Below are 20,223 nucleotides of genomic sequence, written 5' to 3'. Positions count from 1 at the left end.
GGTTGATAGTGCCCGCCCCCTTACGCCCCCTGAAGGATGTTCCTCCTCCACCTCCTCAGCGATTCCGTTTGAAGGCTCTAGAGGGGAGGACAGCGCGGTGACGTCAGACGGCGGAGCGCTGCTTCGGGCGCCATGTTGGGGTTGCCGGTCGGGAGGTGCCTCGGGGTCGAGGGGTAAAGTGGGGGAAATTGAGGCACCCCACTCGGAGGGCGGAGGCGGGGTACTCGAGGCGCAGGAATCCCAGAGGAAAGGAAGGAGAGAGTGAAGCACAGTCAGCGGGAAGGGGAGACGGGAAACTATAGCACCAATTGCAGGGAGAGAAAAGGGAAATCAAGGCTCCAGACTCGCTTCATTAGAAAGGAGGGAATAGGGACTTCCCTGGTGGCGCAGTGGTTAAAAATCTGCCGGCCAATGCAGGGGACACAGGTTCGAGCCCTGGACGGGGAATGTCCCACATTGCCGCCGAGCAGCTAAACCCATGCGCCACAACTACCGAGCCTGCGCTCTAGAGCCCGTGAGCCACCACTGCTGAAGCCCGTGAGCCACCACTACTGAAGCCCGGGCGCCTAGAGCCTGTGCTTTACAACAAGGGAAGCCACTGCAATGAGAAGCCCAGGCACCGCAACGAAGAGTAGCCCCCGCTCTCTGCAACTAGAGAAAGCCCGGGAGCGGCAACAACAACAACAACAACAAAATAGCCAAAAATAAATTAATTAATTTTTAAAAAAAGAGGAATAAAGGCAGCAAGAAGGAAGGGAAGAAAAACTGAGGGACTCTTGAGGGAGGGGAAGAAATGTCGGAGGAAAAGCAAGGAGAGAAGGAATCTGAGGGTACAATGAAAACCTGAAGGATAAGGGAGGAAATGGGAAATGGCGGAGAAAACATAACATCGGGGACGGGCAGTTTCATTTGTTTTGTTTTCTATTCGTGATTGTTTAATAACCGGCTACGATATGCCAGGTCAAGGTTAATCTTTGTAGGGATAGAGAAGGAACAAGAAAAGTCTGTGCCCTCGTGGAGTTTACATTTTAGTGAGGGTAGAAAATACCAGATACAAAAATAAATGTAGACAGCCAGTGACAGTGTTGTAAAGAAAATACAGCAGGTAGGCAGAGGGTATGGAATGAACTTGGGTGGGCCTCTCTCTGAGGTCACTGAGGAATGACAAGAAGGAGCTAGCCAGTAAACTACTAATGGAAAGTATCCAGATGGATCATCATTTTTCCCCAAGCTCCCATCAACCCAGGCCCTGGTCCAAGAGAATCTCAAAGGAAACCAAGTCCAGGACAGTGTCTCTTTATTATCAAGGCTTTCAGAGCCAGGACAAACAGGACAGAGGAAGTTGCAATGGGGATCTCGAGGGCCCCTTCTTTCCCTGCCATGGTACCCACAGGCTTCCTCTAGCCAAGGGCAGAGGTCTGAATCCCTGCCTATTGGGAAACCTAGTCCCTGCCCCACCTCCCTTACTCAAGTGTCACTAAGGTCTCAGGCCAATCCCGACCCCAGGGCTGAGCCAGTGGGTGTGACAGTGCCCAGTCCTCAGACAGCTCAGGCGGTTTCATTTGAAGAAACAGGAAATGTAGGGGGTAGATGACCTGAAGGACAACCAGGATGAGAACCTGAAGAAAGTGACCCTGTAATGTCTGGATTATATTCTCCTTTCTTCTAGGGTGCCCCCCTTCCAGGCTGATGCCCCCAAAGCTCAGGGAAGCTGGAGTACCTGTATGTTCAAGGAGCTCTGGCCATTCCTACTCAGCGTCCCCTTCTGGCCCGCAGAGCCTTGGGAGCGAGTTGCCCCAGCACTGTTAGGTTTCCAGTGCTACTGCCCAAGGACAGGAGCTGCAAGAGAGTCACTTGTTCTAAACCGCCCCCCCCCCCCGCCATTTCTCAGATGAGTAAACTGAGTCTAGAGGAATTAGTCATTTACTTTCCTAAGGCCAAAAAGCTCCTAGGGGACCCTAAACACTGAGTCACACCTAGGTCTGACTCTTCAGCCACTCTTGCTATGTCCTTCGATTGGATTCTAACTGGGTATCCTAACTTTCTACTAGATTAAACTCTAATTCCAGACCCATGTAATTAAACCAGGCTGCCTGGATTGGAATCCTGGCCCTGCCACTTCTTAGATGTTGTCTTGGGCAAGTCAACTCCTCTGTGCCTCAGTTTCCTCACTTGCAGGATAATAGCCCCTGTCTTGTGTGGTTGTGAGGCACAGAGTAAAAGCTATGTAAGAGTTAAGTGCTGGAGCGGGTGTGGAGAAAAGGGAACCCTCCTACACTGTTGGTGGGAATGTAAATTGGTGTAGCCGCTATGGAAAACAGTATGGAGGTTCCTCAAAATACTAAAAATAGAGTTGCTTTATGATCCAGCAATCCCACTCCTGGGCATATATCCAGACAAAACTATAATTTGGAAATATACACGCACCCCTATGTTCATAGCAACACTATGTACAGTAGCCAAGACATGGGAGCAACCTAAGTGTCCATCATCGGATGAATGGATAAAGAAGATGTGGTACATATATACAATGGAATAGTACTCAGCCATAAAGAAGAATGAAATAATGCCATTTGCAGCAACACGGATGGACCCTGAGATTATCGTACTACATGAAGTAAGTGAGAAGGAGAAAGCCAAATACCATATGATATCGCTTATATGTGGAATCTAAAATACGACACAAATGAAGATACCTGCAAAACAAACAGACTCACTGATATAGACAACAGACTTGTGGTTGCCAGGGAGGTGAGGTGGGGGAGGGAAGGATTGAGAGTTTGGGATTAGCAGATGAAAACTATTATATGTATGATGGATTAAACAACAAAGTGCAAAAACAACAACAACAACAAAGTGCTACCATATAGCACAGGGAACTATATTCAATATCCTGTGATAAACCATAATGAAAAAGAATATATATTTATAACTGAATCACTTTGCTGCACAGCAGAAATGAACACGTAAGTCAACTATACTTCAGTAAGATTTTTTTAATTAAAAAAAATTTTTTTTTAATCTATGTAAGAGTTTTTGTTTTTTTTTGTGGCCTCTCCCGTTGCGGAGCACAGGCTCCGGGACGCGCAGGCTTAGCGGCCATGGCTCACGGGCCCAGCCGCTCCGTGGCATGTGGGATCCTCCCGGACTGGGGCACGAACCCGTGTCCCCCGCAGGCGGACTCTCAACCACTGCGCCACCAGGGAAGCCCAAGAGTTATTTTTATTAGGATCCCAAGGAGCCTAGTAATAATAGCTAATGTGTCTTGAGTGTGTTATGACTTGCTAAGTATTATGCTCAGTGCTTTCCATGCATCATCCAGTTTAATCCTCTCAATAACCCTGGGAGGGAGGAACTATTGCTCTCACTTTGCAAAGAAACTGAGGCTCAGAGAAATTAAATAACTTGTCCATCATTAGGAAGAGACAGAGCCAGGATTGTAACCCAGGAGTTGACTCCAAGGTCTATACCCTTGGCTCCCAGGCTCTACTGCCTGGCAGGTGGGACGTCCAGAGTGGCATGCTAAATGGATGAATGCAAGAAGTAAAGGAAAGAAGTTGATGGTAACCAGTGAGCTCTAAAGCTAGTAATATGGATTTGCCCTCAGGATGAAATCACCAGGGGCAGGAACCAGATAACCTGGAAGCTAGACTCAGCCTTTGACAGGCTCCATGCCCTGGGGCAGAGTCTCACTCCTGCCCACTTGAAAATGGAAGGGTCAGGCTTGATTTATCAGGCCCCTTTCTGCTGAGACCTTCTGCTTGTATATCCCAATTTATCTGGATTGACTAGGTCCCTTCAGATGATACAGGAGTAAGCTGAGGCCTGCTGTCAGTTTTTCTGGAGGTGGTGGCACAGGACTAGGACTTCTGGGACAGTTTCAATCTAGGATAGGCATTCTACTCTGGGGTCCCTGCATAAGCAAAGGCCTAGAGGCCAGGGCGAGTCTGCACTTTCAGAGCGAGCTGGAGCTGAGGGTGGGTGTTGGGGGCCCCTTAAGTAGGGCGAGGAGGTATATGTAAAGTCGGTGGGCCTTCAGGGTCAGATGTATGTGTCAGAAGCATGTGGGGGATGCAGGGGGCCTCCCATGCCAGGCCGATGTGAGAGTTGCCACGTGCAGAGTGTATGCGCGCGAGGCATGCGGTCACGTGTGCTGGGGGCTGCACGTGAGTGTCTCAGTGTCTCCTCCCCATCACGAGCATTGGGGGTGGTGGTGAGTCATGGACTCAGCCTTCAGAGCCAACTGTCATGTTCCTTCCCCCAAAATTTCACCCCCCACCCAGCCATGCACCACCCACCCCCACTCCAAGATCTGTATCTCTGCTTCTCTCTTCCATCCCCCTGCCCTGCTCAGCTCTCTCCAAGAGGGAGGGAGTCTTCCACTTCTGCTGGCTCTGCCCTCCAGCTCCCTGCCCTTTCCCACTGACTATGCTTGGGTGAATCTTCTCCCCACCCACTCAGGTCCCCAGGATTTCTTTCTGCATAATGGAGAATTCCCATACTCACCACCCATCCCTTCACCTCCATGGGGACTATTTCTATTTCTGGGGGCTTCTCCCTTTTCTCCATGGGCCGGCTGCTCCTGCCTCAGTGGGCCTTTTGTGTCCACATTCTGCCTTTGTGGGTTTTCTGGTGTCTGTGGGCCTCCCTCCATTTCCGTGACCCTCTCCCACTTTTCTTGGCCCTCCTCCTTGGCTCTGTAATATGCATCCTTGTTCCAATGTCTGTGGTCCTCTCCTCCTGTCCATGGTCTCCTGTCACCATGGACCACTCCCCATGCCTGAGGAGTGCTTTCTGTTCCTGTGGGCCTCTCTCCATCTTCCTGGGGGCTCTCTGAGTCCATGAGCTGCCCCCTGTCCCCATCTTCATGGGGGGCTCTCTGAGTCCACGAGCTGCCCTTGTCTTCAAGGTCCTTAGCTTGTCTCTGTGGTCTGCTCCCTGGTCTAGATGGCCCTTTCTTTGCTCTGGGCTTTTCCCTGTCCTTGTCCTTGTGGGGTTTGCAGACCTTGGTCCACCTCTGTGGCTCTTGATGGCTGTCTTGCTGTTTCTCTGCATTTTTCTTCATCTCTGTAGCCCTCTCCCCCGGCTCCATGGCCTTCTCGCCAGATCTCCCTGCCTCTCAGCTGTGTCTCTGTGGACTCCTGTGCCCAAGGGCTGCCTGGGCAGGGCGGTGGCATGGTGTGGTGGAGGAGGTGGCGGGGGGTGGGCCCTCTGTCCAATGCAGCGCCTTCCCCTCATCAGCATTCTCCTCTCCGGGGGGCCCCCCAGCTCGGACCAATACGGGCTCCCCCTCCCCTGACTCCCATCGCTCCATCTCTCTCTCTCTCTCTCTCTCTGACTGCCTCCCTTCCTACCTTTCTCATCTTCTTCCTTCTCTCTCTGCCTCCCTCCCTCCCTCCCTCCCTCATCTCTCTCCCCGCCGCCCCCCTGCGCTCCAGGACCCAGCGCAGGCGGCAGGCGGGCAGGCGGCGGCCTCGGAGGGGAGAAGTGGTGGTGGTGGCCGCGGCTGCGGTGGCAACCAGCAGCAGGAAGGCAGGCCCAGCTGGGGACCCGGAGCCTGCGGCTGCTTCTCACAGGGAACCAGGGGTCCATGGCCAGGCCCTCCTGCTGAGGCCCTGCGCTGGGTGCCCCCGGGACACCCCCCCTCCTGCATCTCCCTCTTCCACCTGCTTCTCTCCATCCTCCTCTCCCTCCTCCCTATCTCTCCACCTCTCCGGCCCTCTCATCACTCTTTGGGTCTCCCAGCACCCCGTCCTCCCCAGCCCCTCCACTCCTCCGCCTCTCCCCGCCCCCAGCATGCTTTCCCGCAGGGGCTGAGGGCTTGAGGTCCACAGGCCCTAGCCTCTTCCAGGGCAGGGCCGGGGCTCCAGGGGGGAGGGGGGAAGGGGTGGCCCCCTCCCCCCACCAAGCCCTCCCCTCCCCCACTTCTCCCGATGGCCAGCTTCCTTGTCTCCACCCAGTCCTCGCCCCCCGTGGCCCCCCCAGGCCGGCCTGGCTAGGGGAGGGGGCGGGGGCCCTTGCCTGGGCCGGCTTCCCCCTCCCCCGGCTCTGCCTGTGTCCCCTCCCTTTCGTTTTCACCTTCCTCCCTCCTTCCCCTCCATTTGCTCCTTCCCCCTCTCCTCTCTCCCCTTCCCTCCTCCATTTTCTCCTTTCCCCTTCCTCCCCTCCCCAGCCCTCCCTCTCCTCTTCCACCTGTCCTTCCTTCCTGCGCCCCGGGAGCACCCCCATTTTGGGTTAGTTGGGGGCCACTGCCGGAGGTGGGGGAGGGGGCCCTGTGGACTGCCCTCTCCCCCCGCCCCAGCCACACCGCCCAGCGTCAGAGCATCTCCTCCTTGTCGTTCCGCGGGCCTCGAGGGAGCCCAGCCCTCCGTCCCACCAGGATCCGTGAGTGTCTGCAGGATGGGGGTTGGGCTGGGGCCGGGCCTGGGTCCTGGAAGGCTGGGCTCACTGCGGCCTGGTGGGGGGCCCCGCATTCCCCTGCTCCCCGGAACGGCAGATACCCTCCCCCACCAAGGGCCTGCCCTGCGCCCTCCATCTCCCAGCCTTCTTTCCCCTTGGCCTTTCCTCACCCCTTCTTCTGGGTACAGAGCTCATCTTGCCTCCCAGCCCCCAGCTGCTGGGCTCCTGAGGGGCTGGCTGGCTCTTACTTGCGGTCTCACTCTCTCTCCGGGACTCCTGGCTGGTCTCCGCCCCTGCTTGCTCCAGCCTCGGCCCCGCGGTGACCGGCTCTGCTCTCTCACTCTGTTTCAGTCTCTCTTCTTTCCTCTGAGCCTCATCCTCTCTGCCTGCCATGCGTCCCAACCCAGCCGGTCTCTATCTCCTGGAAATGTCTTTCCGTTTTGGAATCTCCATTTCATGTGTCTCTTGGGCCTCGCTCTGGCTCTGTCCAACTTGTTTCTCCTTACTGCTAGCCCAGCCCTTTCTTGGTGTGTCTCTGCTGATCTCTGTCTCCGTCTCCCTCTCCTTCCTCTGTCTCTCGAAGCTCCCCTGTCTCTCCTCTCTCTCTTTTGGGAGGATCCCATGCCCTGTCTAGCCCTCTCTCCACTGCCCTCTGTCCCCTGTTTGCTTTGCCTGTGCCTCTGCTCCCCCGTCTGCCTCTCTAACTCTGGGCTCGGAGGCTGTCTTCCTTCTCTTACTTTTCTGCTTTCTTCCCCCGATCCACTCCTCGTCCTGTCTCCTCCATCCCTCACTCCTTAGCAACTGCCCCCTCCATGGTCCACTTTGTCTTTTCTATGGTGATCTCCCCCCCCACCCCCATTCTCTCTTCCCACTTCTCCATTCCCCTGCCAGGCCTTTGGTTTCCATTCCTTCCCTCCCTTTGGGGCTTGCAGGCTATGGGAATGACCGCCCCTTCCAAGGTGCTCTCAGTGATGCACCTCTGTGTGGACTTGCCCCCCTTATGTGGGTGCTTGTCCTGTCTCCTGCCTGTGCGCCTCCAGGTCACTCACTCTTCCTCCATCAGTTTCCCTCCCTGACTCTCACTTCTCATCTCTCCTTGTTTGGGAGTCTGTCTCTCTATCTTGTGTCTGTCCCACTTGCGCCTTCCTCTTCTCTAGAGAAACTGTGTGGCTCACATACCTTTGCTCTCTGTCTCTTTCCGACTAGCCCTCCTTCTTTTCAGAGTTTTGCAATTTCTCTTCTCCCCACGGTTCCTTTACCTGTTAGTTGTTTTGCCTCACCTCTTTTGCCCTCTCCCCTTTGCAATATCTCTCACTTGCCCACTTGTCTGTCTTCCTACCCTGGCAGGGCCCTTTCCACTCACTCAGCTGCTGTGTTTCCATCTTTATCTGGCTTTGCCTAAGTACCTGGGCCTGTGAGACTCAGGCCCCTCCTCTCTCACGCTCTCTGTCTTGTCGCTGTCCCCTTTGGTGTCTCACTTGTAGGTGATGTGTGTGTGTCCTCTCTCATTTAGCCCCAGTTACTTACTTTTGGTCTGTCTGTTTTTCTGTCTGTGCCTTCCTGTACCTCTGTGTCCATCTGCTGCCCCCAGCCCTGTCCCTGGACTGTCCCTTTCGGCTTCCACCCGTGTCTGCCACCTGTGGGTCCCTGCCCTTCTGGCCCCTGTCTCATTCTCGGTCTTTCTATCTATCCTCTAGTCTCTGCTCCCTGATTTGCCCCCAGAAGCCCCTGGTGTCTCAGGATGACCCCCTCACTCCCACCTCTCTCCTAGCCCCGCCCTCCACATCCCTCCCCCTGTGAATTCTCCTTCCAGCTTCTCCCTGCTTCCCTTGCTCTTCCACCCTTGACAGGCCTTCACCTTAGATGCCGATTACAGTCCACAGGCCCCAGGCTGTCCAGCAGGCCCTCCCATCCCCAGCCTGTCTTTCCCAGAGGTCCCGAGAGAGAGAGAGAGAGAGAGAGAGAGAGAGAGAGAGAGAGAGAGAGAGAGGGATCTGCTCGAGGTCACCTGGGAGTCGGTGGCAGAGCAGAGACTGAGGGCGGGGTCTCTTGTGGCCCTGGCCTAGGTTTTCTGGCCTCAAGGGACGATCTGAATTTTGCATTGTGCCTCTGTCTCCATTAGCAAGTTTCATTCTACCATCTCACCAGCTTGAGCCCTCCTTCTGTGGGCATGAGTGGGGTGCGGGGAGCCCCCCAGGCTCACCTCCCAGCACTCTAGGCCTCTCAGTAACCCCTCCCATGGAAACCCAAGTGTCCCTTCCCTTGGGGGCATGGCCCTTGACCAGGGGGCACCATGCATCTGGCCAAACTCATCCCTGCCCAGTGGTCGCCCTGCGGAAGCCCAGGGCACCTGGAGCAGTTGTGGGGAGCAGAGACTCACTGTCTGCCCCTAGTCTTCAGCTCCCTGGTGCAGGGTGCGGGGGCACAGTTTGGCACCCGCTTCTGCAGACAGTGCACCCCTTGCCTTACTCAGTCTTCCCATCCAGATCTCTGGTGGCATCTCCAGTGAGTTTGTGTCCTCTCCATTCTGTCTTCCTGTTCTATTCTGTTCTCTCCTGTGTCTTGATTTCCCTCTCTTCTGCCTGCCTGCTCTCTTCCTCTCCCTGCCCTGCCCTTTCTCTCTCCATCTCCGTGTCTCACTGTCTTCCTATCTCTTCCCTCTCTCTCTTTCCTAGTCCTGTCCTCATCTTCCTGTAACTCTCCTCTGTTTCTCTCCATTGCTGTCCCCATTCTCTTGTCTTCATATCAGCTTTCTGTTCCCTTATATTTTGGCCTATTTTCCCTTTCTCCTTTCCTGAGTCTCTTGGTATCGCTCCCACCTCTGGCCTCTCTTCTTCTTTCTGTCTCTCTGCTTCCCCCCTTCCCTCTCTTTACCCTTCTTTTTTCCTTTTTTCTTTTTTAGTCCCTTAGGTGCCTTGGGTCTGACCATCTGACTCCATCTGTGTGTCTCCATGTGTCTTTCTCTTCCCAAGTTTCCTAACTCCTGGATACTCTCCCCTCCAGACCCCGGATGTCCAGGCCTCTCTCCCTGTGGGATTGTGGGAACCAGGGACGTCAGGAAGGTGGCAAGTGAGGCCTGGGATGGGGTTGCCTAGCAACCACTGCATCCTCTCCAGCCAGTTTCTGTTGCCTAGTAACAGCTGCCTGCCCAGAGACAGGGGCGGAATTGGGTAGGGGGGTGGCACTTCCTGGTCTCCTCCTGGGGTGGAGATGGTTCCTGGAATTCGCTCTTACCTGAGATCCTTTTCATGCCTGCCTCCCATTTTGGTGGCTCTAGCAGTGTTTCTCCCACTCAGTGCCTGCGTGCTGTGGGCTTCTCCCTGCTAGCACTCCTCTGATTCTCAGCTCCCCCTACAGCGATGCCTTCAGTCTCGTCAGCTCTAATGAGGGCAGGGCCCTTCAGAGCTCAGCAACATTGTCCCAGGCTCTGTGGTCACCACCCCATCCAGCAGTCCCCAGAGGGGCTCAGAGGCCCCCATATCAGCAATCTCCCCGTGGGCTGGGGGTCTCCCTGCAGGTGGCGAGTGGGGGCCGCGGCAGCTGCGTCCCCATGAGGAAGGAGGAAGATGCCGGCTGAGCTGCTGCTGCTGCTGATTGTCGCCTTTGCCAGCCCCAGCTGCCAGGTGCTCTCATCACTGCGCATGGGTGAGGCCCCACAGCGCCCCCGCTGGCCCCTGCCTCCTCACAGACCCTCCCGGAGCCCTCCCTGGGGCTCTTTTCTGGGCCTGCCAGCCCCTCAGGACCCAGGGATCTGGGCCTCGGCCCAGCAGCCCCCAACTCCTTCCTCCCCCGGACCTAGGAGTCCGGATCCCAGCTCTCTCCAACCTCAGATCCAGGAGTCTGGAGCCCTGACCCCATCTCCAGCCTCCCTCAGAGCCAAGGAATCCAGGAGCCCAGCCCTTCCTCCCTCAGGACCCAGGAGTATGGTCCCCAACTCCTGTGTCCCCTCAGCTGCCATCCTGGATGACCAGACAGTGTGTGGCCGTGGTGAACGTCTGGCCCTGGCCCTGGCCCGGGAGCAGATCAACGGGATCATCGAGGTCCCAGCCAAGGCCCGCGTGGAAGTAGACATCTTTGAGCTGCAGCGGGACAGCCAGTACGAGACCACGGACACCAGTGAGCAGGGCCACAGGGGCCGTGGGGTGAGGCAGGGCAGGCTGGTGGCCCTCCGTCTGTTCCTCGGCCCTGGCCGCCCTAGCTTGCAGTGTTCTCTTTTAGTTCCATCTGCCCCTTCCTTCCTGTCTGCACTGCCCTCTCCTTCCCAGAGATGGTGCTGCTGGGCCTGGGGCGGTGGGGAGAGCATCAGCCCCCGTGCTGCCCTGGAGGAGCTGAGGGCCTCGTTTGAAAGAGAAGCTTCACAGCTGGCTGGGGACACTTAGCCCCCAGAGCTAAGTAATGAGGGGCCCAGGCAGCGAGGCCAGGGTGCCTCAGGGGCAGGGACAGCGAAGGTGTTCTGGAGAAGACTAAACTGAAGCTGAGCTCTGAAAGATGAGCAGGATATAGAGGGAGAGGTGTTGCTCAAGGTATGCCCCGTGGAGCACAGCCAGCCCTATAGTAGGGGTGCATGAGTCTGTTGAATACTCACAGACTGAGCGAATGTCCCTTGAACAGACGTGCTGGGGGCATAGACCTTCGGGAGATGCTGCCTTCAAAGGTGTTTTAGACAGATTTCTTTCCTGCAGGCCTTTATGAGAGCCTTTGTTATGTTCATGTGTGTTTCAGATCACTGAGAGGGAGAATGGGGTCCAGTGTTTCCTGGACTTTTTTGACTGGTATAGCACAGAACACAATGAGAGAATGGGTTGGAGGGTATGGAGGGAGTTGGTATTCCAGGCATGTGCCTGTAGTCTGGAGCTGGGGCAGAGGGGAGGGCTGAGTATTTGGAGCCAAGGAACTCGATGTGGGGTTGCACCCATCCTGAACACCTGGACTCAGGACGTGTTTGGGGGGATCGTGAGAGACTTCTGGACTGGAGTGTGACTCGGCAGTGGGAGGTGAGGCTGGGCAGATTGACAGGCCAGCTCGAGGAGGTCTACAGTTCAGGTTGAAAGACACTACCTTCACCTACAGGCAGTGAGGAGTCATTGATGGGTTTGGAACAGGGAGCTGGTGAAAGTGGAGTCTGGAAGCTAGATTTGGGTAACTGACGAGGAGACTGGTGCGTACCTGAGTTGACAGCCCTAAAGTAGGACAGGGGAGGAGGGGTCGAAGAGAAGCGGACAGATAGGATAAAATTTGGGGACAAAAAAGAGACAGGATTTGGTGACTAATTGGCCATTAGGAGGAAGATTGAAGGCAAGGACCATTTCCAGGTATTTGGTGTGTGTAAATGGTGGGACCCTCACCAACATGGAAGACACAGAAGGAGTAAGTTTGGAGGAAGATGAGACGTTTAGTTACGGTGCTCTTAGTTGGATGGCAGAAACCCAACTCAGGCTGCCTTAAGGAAAAAAGAGAACTTGTCAGCTCATGTCACTAAAAGGCCTAAAGATTAATTTCAGGCTTGGTTGAATCCAGGTACCCAAATGATATCCCAGGATTGTTTCAGGCAAGGCTTAATACAGGCACTCAAATGATGTTCCAGGAACCTCTGTGTCTTCATCTCTGGGTCCTACTTTCCTCTAAATTGTCTTCATTTTCAGGAAGGCCCTCCCCAGCTGGTGGCAAGATGGCCTCAACTGCACAAAACTTTGCATCTCACCAGTTTAGCAAACCCAGTGATAATTTTAGCAGAGGACCTGGGGAAGGCTCTCAGTGGCCTAGTTTGAGCCTGTCCCCATCTCTGAACCGATCCCTGTGGCCAGCACAATGTGGTTCTTTGATCCTGGGTCAGGTATCAATCAATTCTGGGAACCATGTGATTTCCTCAGGAAAAGTTAGGGTTCTGCTACGGGGACGGGCACTGGACAGGTAAAAACCAAGGCTTCCGTCCACCTCCCAGTCTTGAGATGCACACATGTTTAAGGAGAAAGAAAATGGAAGAAAGAGGAGCGAGGAAATGCAGCAGAGGAATGGTGTTTGGGGTGTAGAGTGTAGAGGGGACCTTGGCTGTGGGTTCAGGGTAGAGGGGTTGTTGGATGCACCTTAGGTTGTGCGTGGTTCAAAAGCTTAAGAGAGACAAAGGCTGGGAAACCAGGCACTGGATTTGCAGCCGGAAGGAGGTCCTTGGTGTATCCTCTTCATTTCTTCCTCTGTCTCTCTCTTGGTCTGAGCCGGCCCTTTGTTGCCATGTCTCCCTGCCTCCCTCTGTCTCATGCCCCCTCCTTTTGTCTCCTGCGGTGGGCTGGGTCAGGGACTGGGCTTCTGGGTCCCCAGGTGGTGGAGGAGGGTCAGGCAGCTCCACTGGAGTGTCGGGTTCTCTCCTGGGCCATGGCAGTTCCCTGAGGGCGGGGACAGAGAGGAGGAAGAGGGTCCCTGAATCTGCGGTCTCTTCCCACCCCTCACAGTGTGTCAGATCCTGCCCAAGGGAGTCGTGTCTGTCCTGGGGCCCTCCTCCAGCCCTGCGTCGGCCTCCACCGTGAGCCATATCTGTGGAGAGAAGGAGGTGAGGCGGGAACGCGGGGCTGGCGGGGGGGCGGTCCCTGGAGGTGAGGGCTGGGGAGGGGGGAGCAGGATGGAAGCAAAGGTCCTTCTCTGTTCAGATCCCCCACGTCAAGGTGGGTCCCGAGGAGATGCCCCGCCTTCAGTACCTTCGCTTCGCGTCTGTCAGCCTGTACCCCAGTAACGAGGACGTCAGCCTGGCGGTCTCCCGGATCCTCAAGTCCTTCAACTACCCCTCGGCCAGCCTCATCTGCGCCAAGGCCGAGTGTGAGGGAGGAGAACTGTGTTTTGTTTTATTTTATTTTTTTGGACGCGCCGCCCGGCCTGTGGGATCCTAGTTTCCCCGACCGGGGATTGAACCCAGGCCCTTGGCAGTGAGGGTGCAGAGTCATAACCACCGGCCTGCCAGGGAAGTCCCACGAGGGAGGAGAACTGGGTGCCTTGTTTTCTGTTTCCCCAAAGTCCCCTTCCCCAGACAATAGTCTCCCACGGTCATGGATGCCCCCTGATTTTAAGGCCCGGGGGATCCAGACACAGGCTCTCCTAGTCTCCACCATCCCTTCCCCTTTAGGAGCCCAGACCTCTGATTCCACAGGCCACCCCTCCCCACCCACTCCTGCCCCCAAAGAGACTCTTTAGTCCGCAGATAGTGACTGAGCACGTGCTCAGAGCAGGGCCCCTGCTGGGTCCCGGTGATTTAGCAGTGAACAACGCTAGGCGTGGTCCCCGGCTTCCCGGAGCTCCGGGGCCACTGGGGGACGCCGTGGTTGAGCAGTTGTGATGCGGAGTGTTGCGAGCTCTTAGGAGTTAAGCGGGGGTGATCCAACCCTAGTCTGGGAGGTTCAGAGCCTGCCTCCCAGAGAAAGGGACCTCTAAGATGGACCTGAAAGGTAGGGAGGAGGTGAGGTGGGAGAGAAGAGAGGGAGTATGTACCAAGCAGAGGGCAGGGCAGGGCAGAGGCGAGGCCCCGGGAGGCTCAGAGATGCTCCCAGCGTGGGAGCAATGAAGTAGGACCCGGGAACGGGGCATGATCACTGAGGGCCTTTTGTTTTTTCCTGAAGACGATGGGGGCCATGGAAAGTACCCACACCGGGCAGGGACGAGTGTGTTGCAGGAAGAGCTCTTTGGGCTCTTTGGCTGCAACACAGAGAGCAGACTTGGAGATTCCATGACACAAGATGTGGCATGGAGAGCAGCTAGAGGCGGGGAGGGATGGTCCTGGTTAGGGCTCAGGTGGTGGCACGGGGACGGAGGGGCCAGAATGGATTTGAGGAGAGTTGTGAGGGAAGGGAGAGAGTGGGGTCACGGATGGTGACCAGGTCCTGCCCGAGGAGGAGGCAACAGTCAGTTCAGGGGCACACGCTGTGTTTGAGGTGTCTTTGAGACATTCAAGTGGAGACGTCTGGGAGGCTGACGGGCTTGTGGGTGCCGCTGGAGAGAGAGGACCGTGCTCATTCACCTCCAGGAGGGATTCCTCTTTCAAAAGGTATTCACTGCACACCTGCCGTGGTCCAGACATTTATTTTTATTTTTTACTTTTTACTTATTTATTTATTTTTGGCTGTGTTGGGTCTTCGTTGCTGCGTGCAGGCTTTCTCTAGTTGCGGCCAACACTCGTTGCAGTGTGCAGGCTTCTCACTGCAGTGGCTTCTCTTGTTGCGGAGCACGGGCTCTAGGCATGCGGGCTTCAGTAGTTGTGGCTTGCAGGCTCTAGAGTGCGGGCTCAGTAGTTGTGGCGCACGGGCTTAGTTGCTCTGAGACATATGAGATCTTCCTGGACCAGGGCTCGAACCCCTGTTTAACCACTGAGCCACCAGGGAAGTCCCCAGACATTGTTCTTGGTATTAGGGATGTGGCAGTGCATGAGCCAGGCCCTTGTCAAACCTAATGAGAAGAGCCAGGCAGTGGACATAGAGAAGACGTGGTCTGGTCAGGAGTAGTGAGTCCTGTGGACAAATAGAGGAGGATGACGGGAATTGGGAGAGCTGGAGTAAGGGGGTGCAATTTGAAATAGAATGGTTGGCGTGGGCCTCACTGAGGAGGTGATATCTGAGTAAAGATCTGGAGTGTGGGGATCTGGAGAGGAGCGTTCCAGGCAGAGGGAACAGCCAGCGCAGAGGCCTTGGGGCACGTGTGTGTGTGTGTGACAACAAGGAGGCCGGCGTGGCCGGAGCCAAGCGAGTGGGAGAGGAGGAGATGAGGTCAGGGACATAATGAAGCGAGTCAGCAGATGGAGTAGGGCCTTGGAGGCTGTGAGGACTTTGGCCTTCACTCTGAACCAGCGAGAAGCCGTTGGAGGGTTTGGAACAGAGGAGGACACATCTGCTTTACAGCAGCAGTTCTGGCTGCTGCGTAGGGAACAGATTCTCCGGGGGCAGGCGTGGCCGATGTCACAGGCGGGAGATGGCAGTGGCTCGGGCCAGGGCCGTGACAGGGACGCGGTGCCATGGGGTGTGTTTTGAAAGTAGAGCCTGGGTGGATTGGCTGTGGGTGTGAGAGACAGACAGGTGCCAGGCTGCTGTCAAGGGTTCTGGCCTGAGTGCCTGGCCGGCTGGAGTCTGTTCACTGACCCGGCGAGGTGTGGTGGTTTGGCAAGGAGAGCAGATTGTGGCTATGCACATGTGAAGTGTGCGACGTTTGTGACGCAGCCCGGTGGGGGCAGAAAGGTGGCAGGAGACAGCGATCTGGAGGTCGGGGGAGGTCTTCGTTGAGACTTCAATTTGAGAGGACCCGAGCATCAGGCCCCTAGGCCCAGCACCCCAAGAGAGCCAGCTGCACTCCGAACAGCCACCCCACATGCTGGGCGAGCCCTGGTCCTCTCCCCAGCTACCCCGTGCCAGTGCCAGAGAGGAGGGCGCAGCCGCCCTGTCTCCAGGCACACGGAGGGGCTCTAACCCAGGGCCCCACCCCTCCCTCAGGCCTGCTGCGATTGGAGGAACTGGTGCGCGGCTTCCTCATCTCCAAGGAGACGCTGTCGGTGAGGATGCTGGACGACAGCCGGGACCCCACGCCGCTGCTCAAGGAGATCCGAGATGACAAAGTGTCCACCATCATCATCGATGCCAATGCATCCATTTCCCACCTCATTCTCCGTAAGGTGGGTCCCCACCTGATTTCCCCTCTCTGGTGGGTCCCCTCTCTGATTTCCCTACGCCCCTAGGCCCAGCACCCCAAGAGAGCCAGCTGCACTCCGAACAGCCACCCCACATGCTGGGCGAGCCCTGGTCCTCTCCCCAGCTACCCCGTGCCAGTGCCAGAGAGGAGGGCGCAGCCGCCCTGTCTCCAGGCACACGGAGGGGCTCTAACCCAGGGCCCCACCCCTCCCTCAGGCCTGCTGCGATTGGAGGAACTGGTGCGCGGCTTCCTCATCTCCAAGGAGACGCTGTCGGTGAGGATGCTGGACGACAGCCGGGACCCCACGCCGCTGCTCAAGGAGATCCGAGATGACAAAGTGTCCACCATCATCATCGATGCCAATGCATCCATTTCCCACCTCATTCTCCGTAAGGTGGGTCCCCACCTGATTTCCCCTCTCTGGTGGGTCCCCTCTCTGATGTCCCTACAGGGTCAGGAGCAGAAACATGGGGTGACAGAACAAGTCAACCAAGGCCCACAGGCCTCAGTTATCACGTGGTGGTCCGGAGCCCCGCTTCCTACCTGCAAACGCTAAATAGGAAGTTTTGTCTCTCAGCTCAGCTGCTTGCCGGCTGCACCCTTGGTTGGACCCTGGACAGTTGCCTTCCCTCTCTGTGCATACCTGCTACCTCAGTGGGGTGCCGTGAGGGTTAATGAGTGAAAGGTGGGGAAGCACTGGGACAGCCCCTGGCCCAGAATAAACGCGGGCGTAGTGGGAGCGCCCTGTCATCTTTACTGAGTGCCTCTCCTACCCTGTGTCGAGGTGTTTGCGCGCCTTCTTTAATTTGGCTCTCGGGACTTCCCTGGCGGTCCAGTGGTTAGGGCTCCGCGCTTCCACTGCAGGGGGCCCTGGTTCTCTCCCTGGTCAGGGAACTAGGAGCCCACAAGTCGTGCAGTGTGGCCCCCCAAAAAACAAACAAGGTAATTTGGCTCTCACCCCAACCTGCAGGGCAGGGCAGGTATGATACCATTTTTTGGATGAAGAAGCAGGGGTTCTGGTGGGGGCGGGGAATGGACTGTCTCAGGGGCACCACCCAGGAAGGGCCAGCGCAGGACATTTCCCCATGGGCCCTCCTCATGCCATCCAATGGTGACCCACATTCATTAATCATTCATTGTTCCCTGCTCTTAATTTTTCCTCATAATCTAATGTGTATTATTTATTTTTCTCCAGTTTTTAAAAAATTAAAACCATATATCATTGCCGATCGTAGCTAACAGGAGGAAGTGTGGACAGAATCCACAGGGCTCTTGAGGCTTAGAGAAAAGATTTTGGGTTCTGGAGGCAGACAATGCAGGCCTGGGCCAGGGTCCCAGCCCCTCCTGTGCGAGCCAAGTGACCGGTGGTCACTTTCTTCTCGAGCCTGCATTTTTCTGTCCTGGAATGGGCTGTAACCCATGTGATAACAGCTCCTGCCACACAGGCAATGCAATCTGGTGCCATTTCGTGTTCTAATGATGGTAGCAGGACAGAACGGGGCACTCCTAGCATGGAGACGTCTTCTAGCTTGGTTTTCCTTGAGGACTGTGAGAAAGGGGGCTGACAACATGAATCTTGAGATTTATTTATTTTTTAAATTTATCTTTTCGGCCGCGCTGCACGGCTTGCGGGATCTTAGTTCCCTGACCAGGGATCGAACCCATGCCCCCTGCAGTGGAAGCGTGGAGTCCCAACCACTGGACTGCCAGGGAAGTCCCGAATCTTGAGATTTAAATCGGCTGCCTTTCACTGCAAAGTGCTTTTAAAGATTGCAGGGGGTAGTTTTTCTGACCTGTGACCAGGCTGAGCCTTACACATTAGCAGCCCAAACTTGGCTTTGGGGCAACCTGGGGGTTAAGGTTAAGGTTAAGGTTGCCCTCCCCCGCCCTGTTTCTGAGGTGTCCCTTTGCCTGTCTCCAGAAGGCAGTCTTCTAAGTGACCTAAAGAGGGAGGCGGGCACTTCAGGGTGTCATTCTCTCCTCCAACAAAATCTTCATCCCACCTGGGGCACTAGTCACCCTGCGGGACATGAGCGACCAAGGTCTCCCTCTGCCCCCGCTTGTCTCCTTTTCCCTGTCTCTCTCTGTCTCTGGGTGTCTCTTACTGTTCCTCATGGGGTGTCTCCTTGCGAGGCCTGTCTCTAAATCTCTCTTGCTCTCTCGGCTTCTCCCCATGCCTGCCTCCTGCGTTCTCCAGGCCTCGGAGCTGGGAATGACCTCAGCGTTTTACAAGTACATCCTCACCACCATGGTGCGTACCCCCTGTAGCCCCCGAAGCCCCCATCTCCCTCTGCAGCATCTGCCCTGACGTGGGCCCAGCCCCTCCCTCATCCCCTCTTCTCGGTCCCAGGACTTCCCCATCCTGCACCTGGATGGGATCGTGGAGGACTCCTCCAACATCCTGGGCTTCTCCATGTTCAACACCTCTCACCCCTTCTATCCTGAGTTTGTGCGCAGCCTCAACATGTCCTGGAGGGAGAACTGTGAAGCCAGCACTTACCCCGGCCCCGCGGTGAGCTCACACCCTTGCCCCCGGCACACGGGCATCCTGCACACAGACACTTCCGGGGCCCCTTCAGGCCTTGGCCGGTTGTGCTCAGAACCCTCCGGTGCCCCACTCGCTTTCTGAGAACATCCACGAGGCCTCACAGCGTGGCCCTGAGCTAAGTCTGACCCCTTTCTTCCTCTCCACCTCCCAAGCCGCTCCAGCCACATGGGTCTCCTCCAGGTGCCTCTGCTGCCCCAGCACATGCACACCCCAGGGCCTTTGCACTTGCTCTTCCTGCTGCTTTGCATGCACTTCCCCAGGGAACTAGTAATTCGCTCCCTCCTCTCCAAGTTACTGCTCAAATGTCCCCCTGTTTACAAAATGGCAAACTACCCACTATTTAGCCACCTTTCCTGCCAGATTTTTCTCCATAGCATCTATCTTTGCTTATCTAATCACCATGTGGCTTGCTCTATGTTTTGCTTAGAGGTATGTACAGATATTTAGCTTGTAAGTTCCGTGAGGGCGGGCGTTTCTGTTTTGTTCGCCTTGGTATCCCCAGCATCTAAAACCACCTGCTCAGAGTAGGTATCCGATAATATATGTTGAATAAATGCAAACATACAAAAGATGCATATTTATGTGTATTTGTTCACAAACATCTAGCCGTACACCAAGGTACCGAGACACTCCTACGTGCACAGAAACTCACACAGACACTGAGCCTTGCAGTCAGACATGTGTGTGCAGGTCCATTGCACACATACACGGACAGCGGAGCATCCATCCGCACCCCACACCTACCTACCCAACACAGATATTCAGACCTTCACCCCACCCAGCCAAGACACGCTCTCCCAGACACACGTCCCATGTTGGCCGTCACTGCTCAGTGGCCAGTTTGTGTCGAGCGCTCACTGTGTGCCAGGCGCTATTTTGAGCACTTCTCATGCATTGTCTCGCTTGAGCCCCACATAAGTACTCGGAGGCAGAGATAACTATCACCCTTCCTTTACAAGGGAGGAAACAGATTCTGAGAGAGGTATGGACTTGGTTCTCTATAGGAAATAGTAGGGCCAGGCCTCCAGCTCAGAGCCTCCCAAGCCCTGGACTCATAACCGTTACACTCTCCTGCTTCCTGCACATCAGGACCACCCTGTATATAGACAAATAGGCATGTTTGTCCAGCCCCACCCACATAAATGTGTCCCCAGACACACTCAGACAGGGGCTGTGGCTGTCTCCCCCCACCCTCCATGACCCTACATCAGCCACAAAGACACACAGATTCCTGTGCCCACCAACATCCCCCTTGAGGGTGACAGCTGGCTGTCTAGGCAAACCCTCTCAGACGTGCCCTTCCCCAAACAGACACAGGTCGCACGCAGTCAGGAAGAGCCGCCCCCGTGGCGGCGTGGGCAGCATGCACATCTTTCCCACTGTCATCTCCGATCCCCTAGAAGACCCTCCTCGCTCCTGACCTGCGTGGTTTTATGTTCCTGGAGAGGAGAGTTGTCTCAGGGCTTGGGGGTGGCACCACGGGGCTTTGGGGCTCCCCTGGCTGAACTGCATCTTTCCCATCCCTCCCCATCTCTGCCCCCCCCACACCCCACACCCCAGCTGTCAGCTGCCCTGATGTTCGACGCCGTGCACGTGGTGGTGAGCGCCGTCCGGGAGCTGAA

General features: G+C 56.0%; 1 protein-coding gene across 1 annotated transcript in view; it reads left to right on the top strand.

Annotated features, from left to right (window-relative positions):
• The first annotated feature begins 9,965 nt into the window (after positions 1 to 9,965).
• GRIK5 (glutamate ionotropic receptor kainate type subunit 5) overlaps positions 9,966 to 20,223 on the top strand; it is a 47,601-nt gene continuing 37,343 nt past the window's right edge. Inside the window, exons 1-8 of the mRNA XM_007458594.1 lie at positions 9,966 to 10,044; positions 10,351 to 10,515; positions 12,846 to 12,943; positions 13,041 to 13,206; positions 15,858 to 16,036; positions 18,251 to 18,304; positions 18,404 to 18,565; positions 20,162 to 20,220. Coding sequence (XP_007458656.1) covers positions 9,966 to 10,044; positions 10,351 to 10,515; positions 12,846 to 12,943; positions 13,041 to 13,206; positions 15,858 to 16,036; positions 18,251 to 18,304; positions 18,404 to 18,565; positions 20,162 to 20,220 — 962 coding nt within the window. The remainder of the gene's footprint in view (positions 10,045 to 10,350; positions 10,516 to 12,845; positions 12,944 to 13,040; positions 13,207 to 15,857; positions 16,037 to 18,250; positions 18,305 to 18,403; positions 18,566 to 20,161; positions 20,221 to 20,223) is intronic.

Source organism: Lipotes vexillifer, unplaced genomic scaffold (assembly GCF_000442215.2).
Source record: "Lipotes vexillifer unplaced genomic scaffold, Lipotes_vexillifer_v1.1 scaffold371, whole genome shotgun sequence".
NCBI classification, from domain to species: domain Eukaryota; kingdom Metazoa; phylum Chordata; class Mammalia; order Artiodactyla; family Lipotidae; genus Lipotes; species Lipotes vexillifer.
This window is presented reverse-complemented; position numbering and strand designations above follow the sequence as displayed.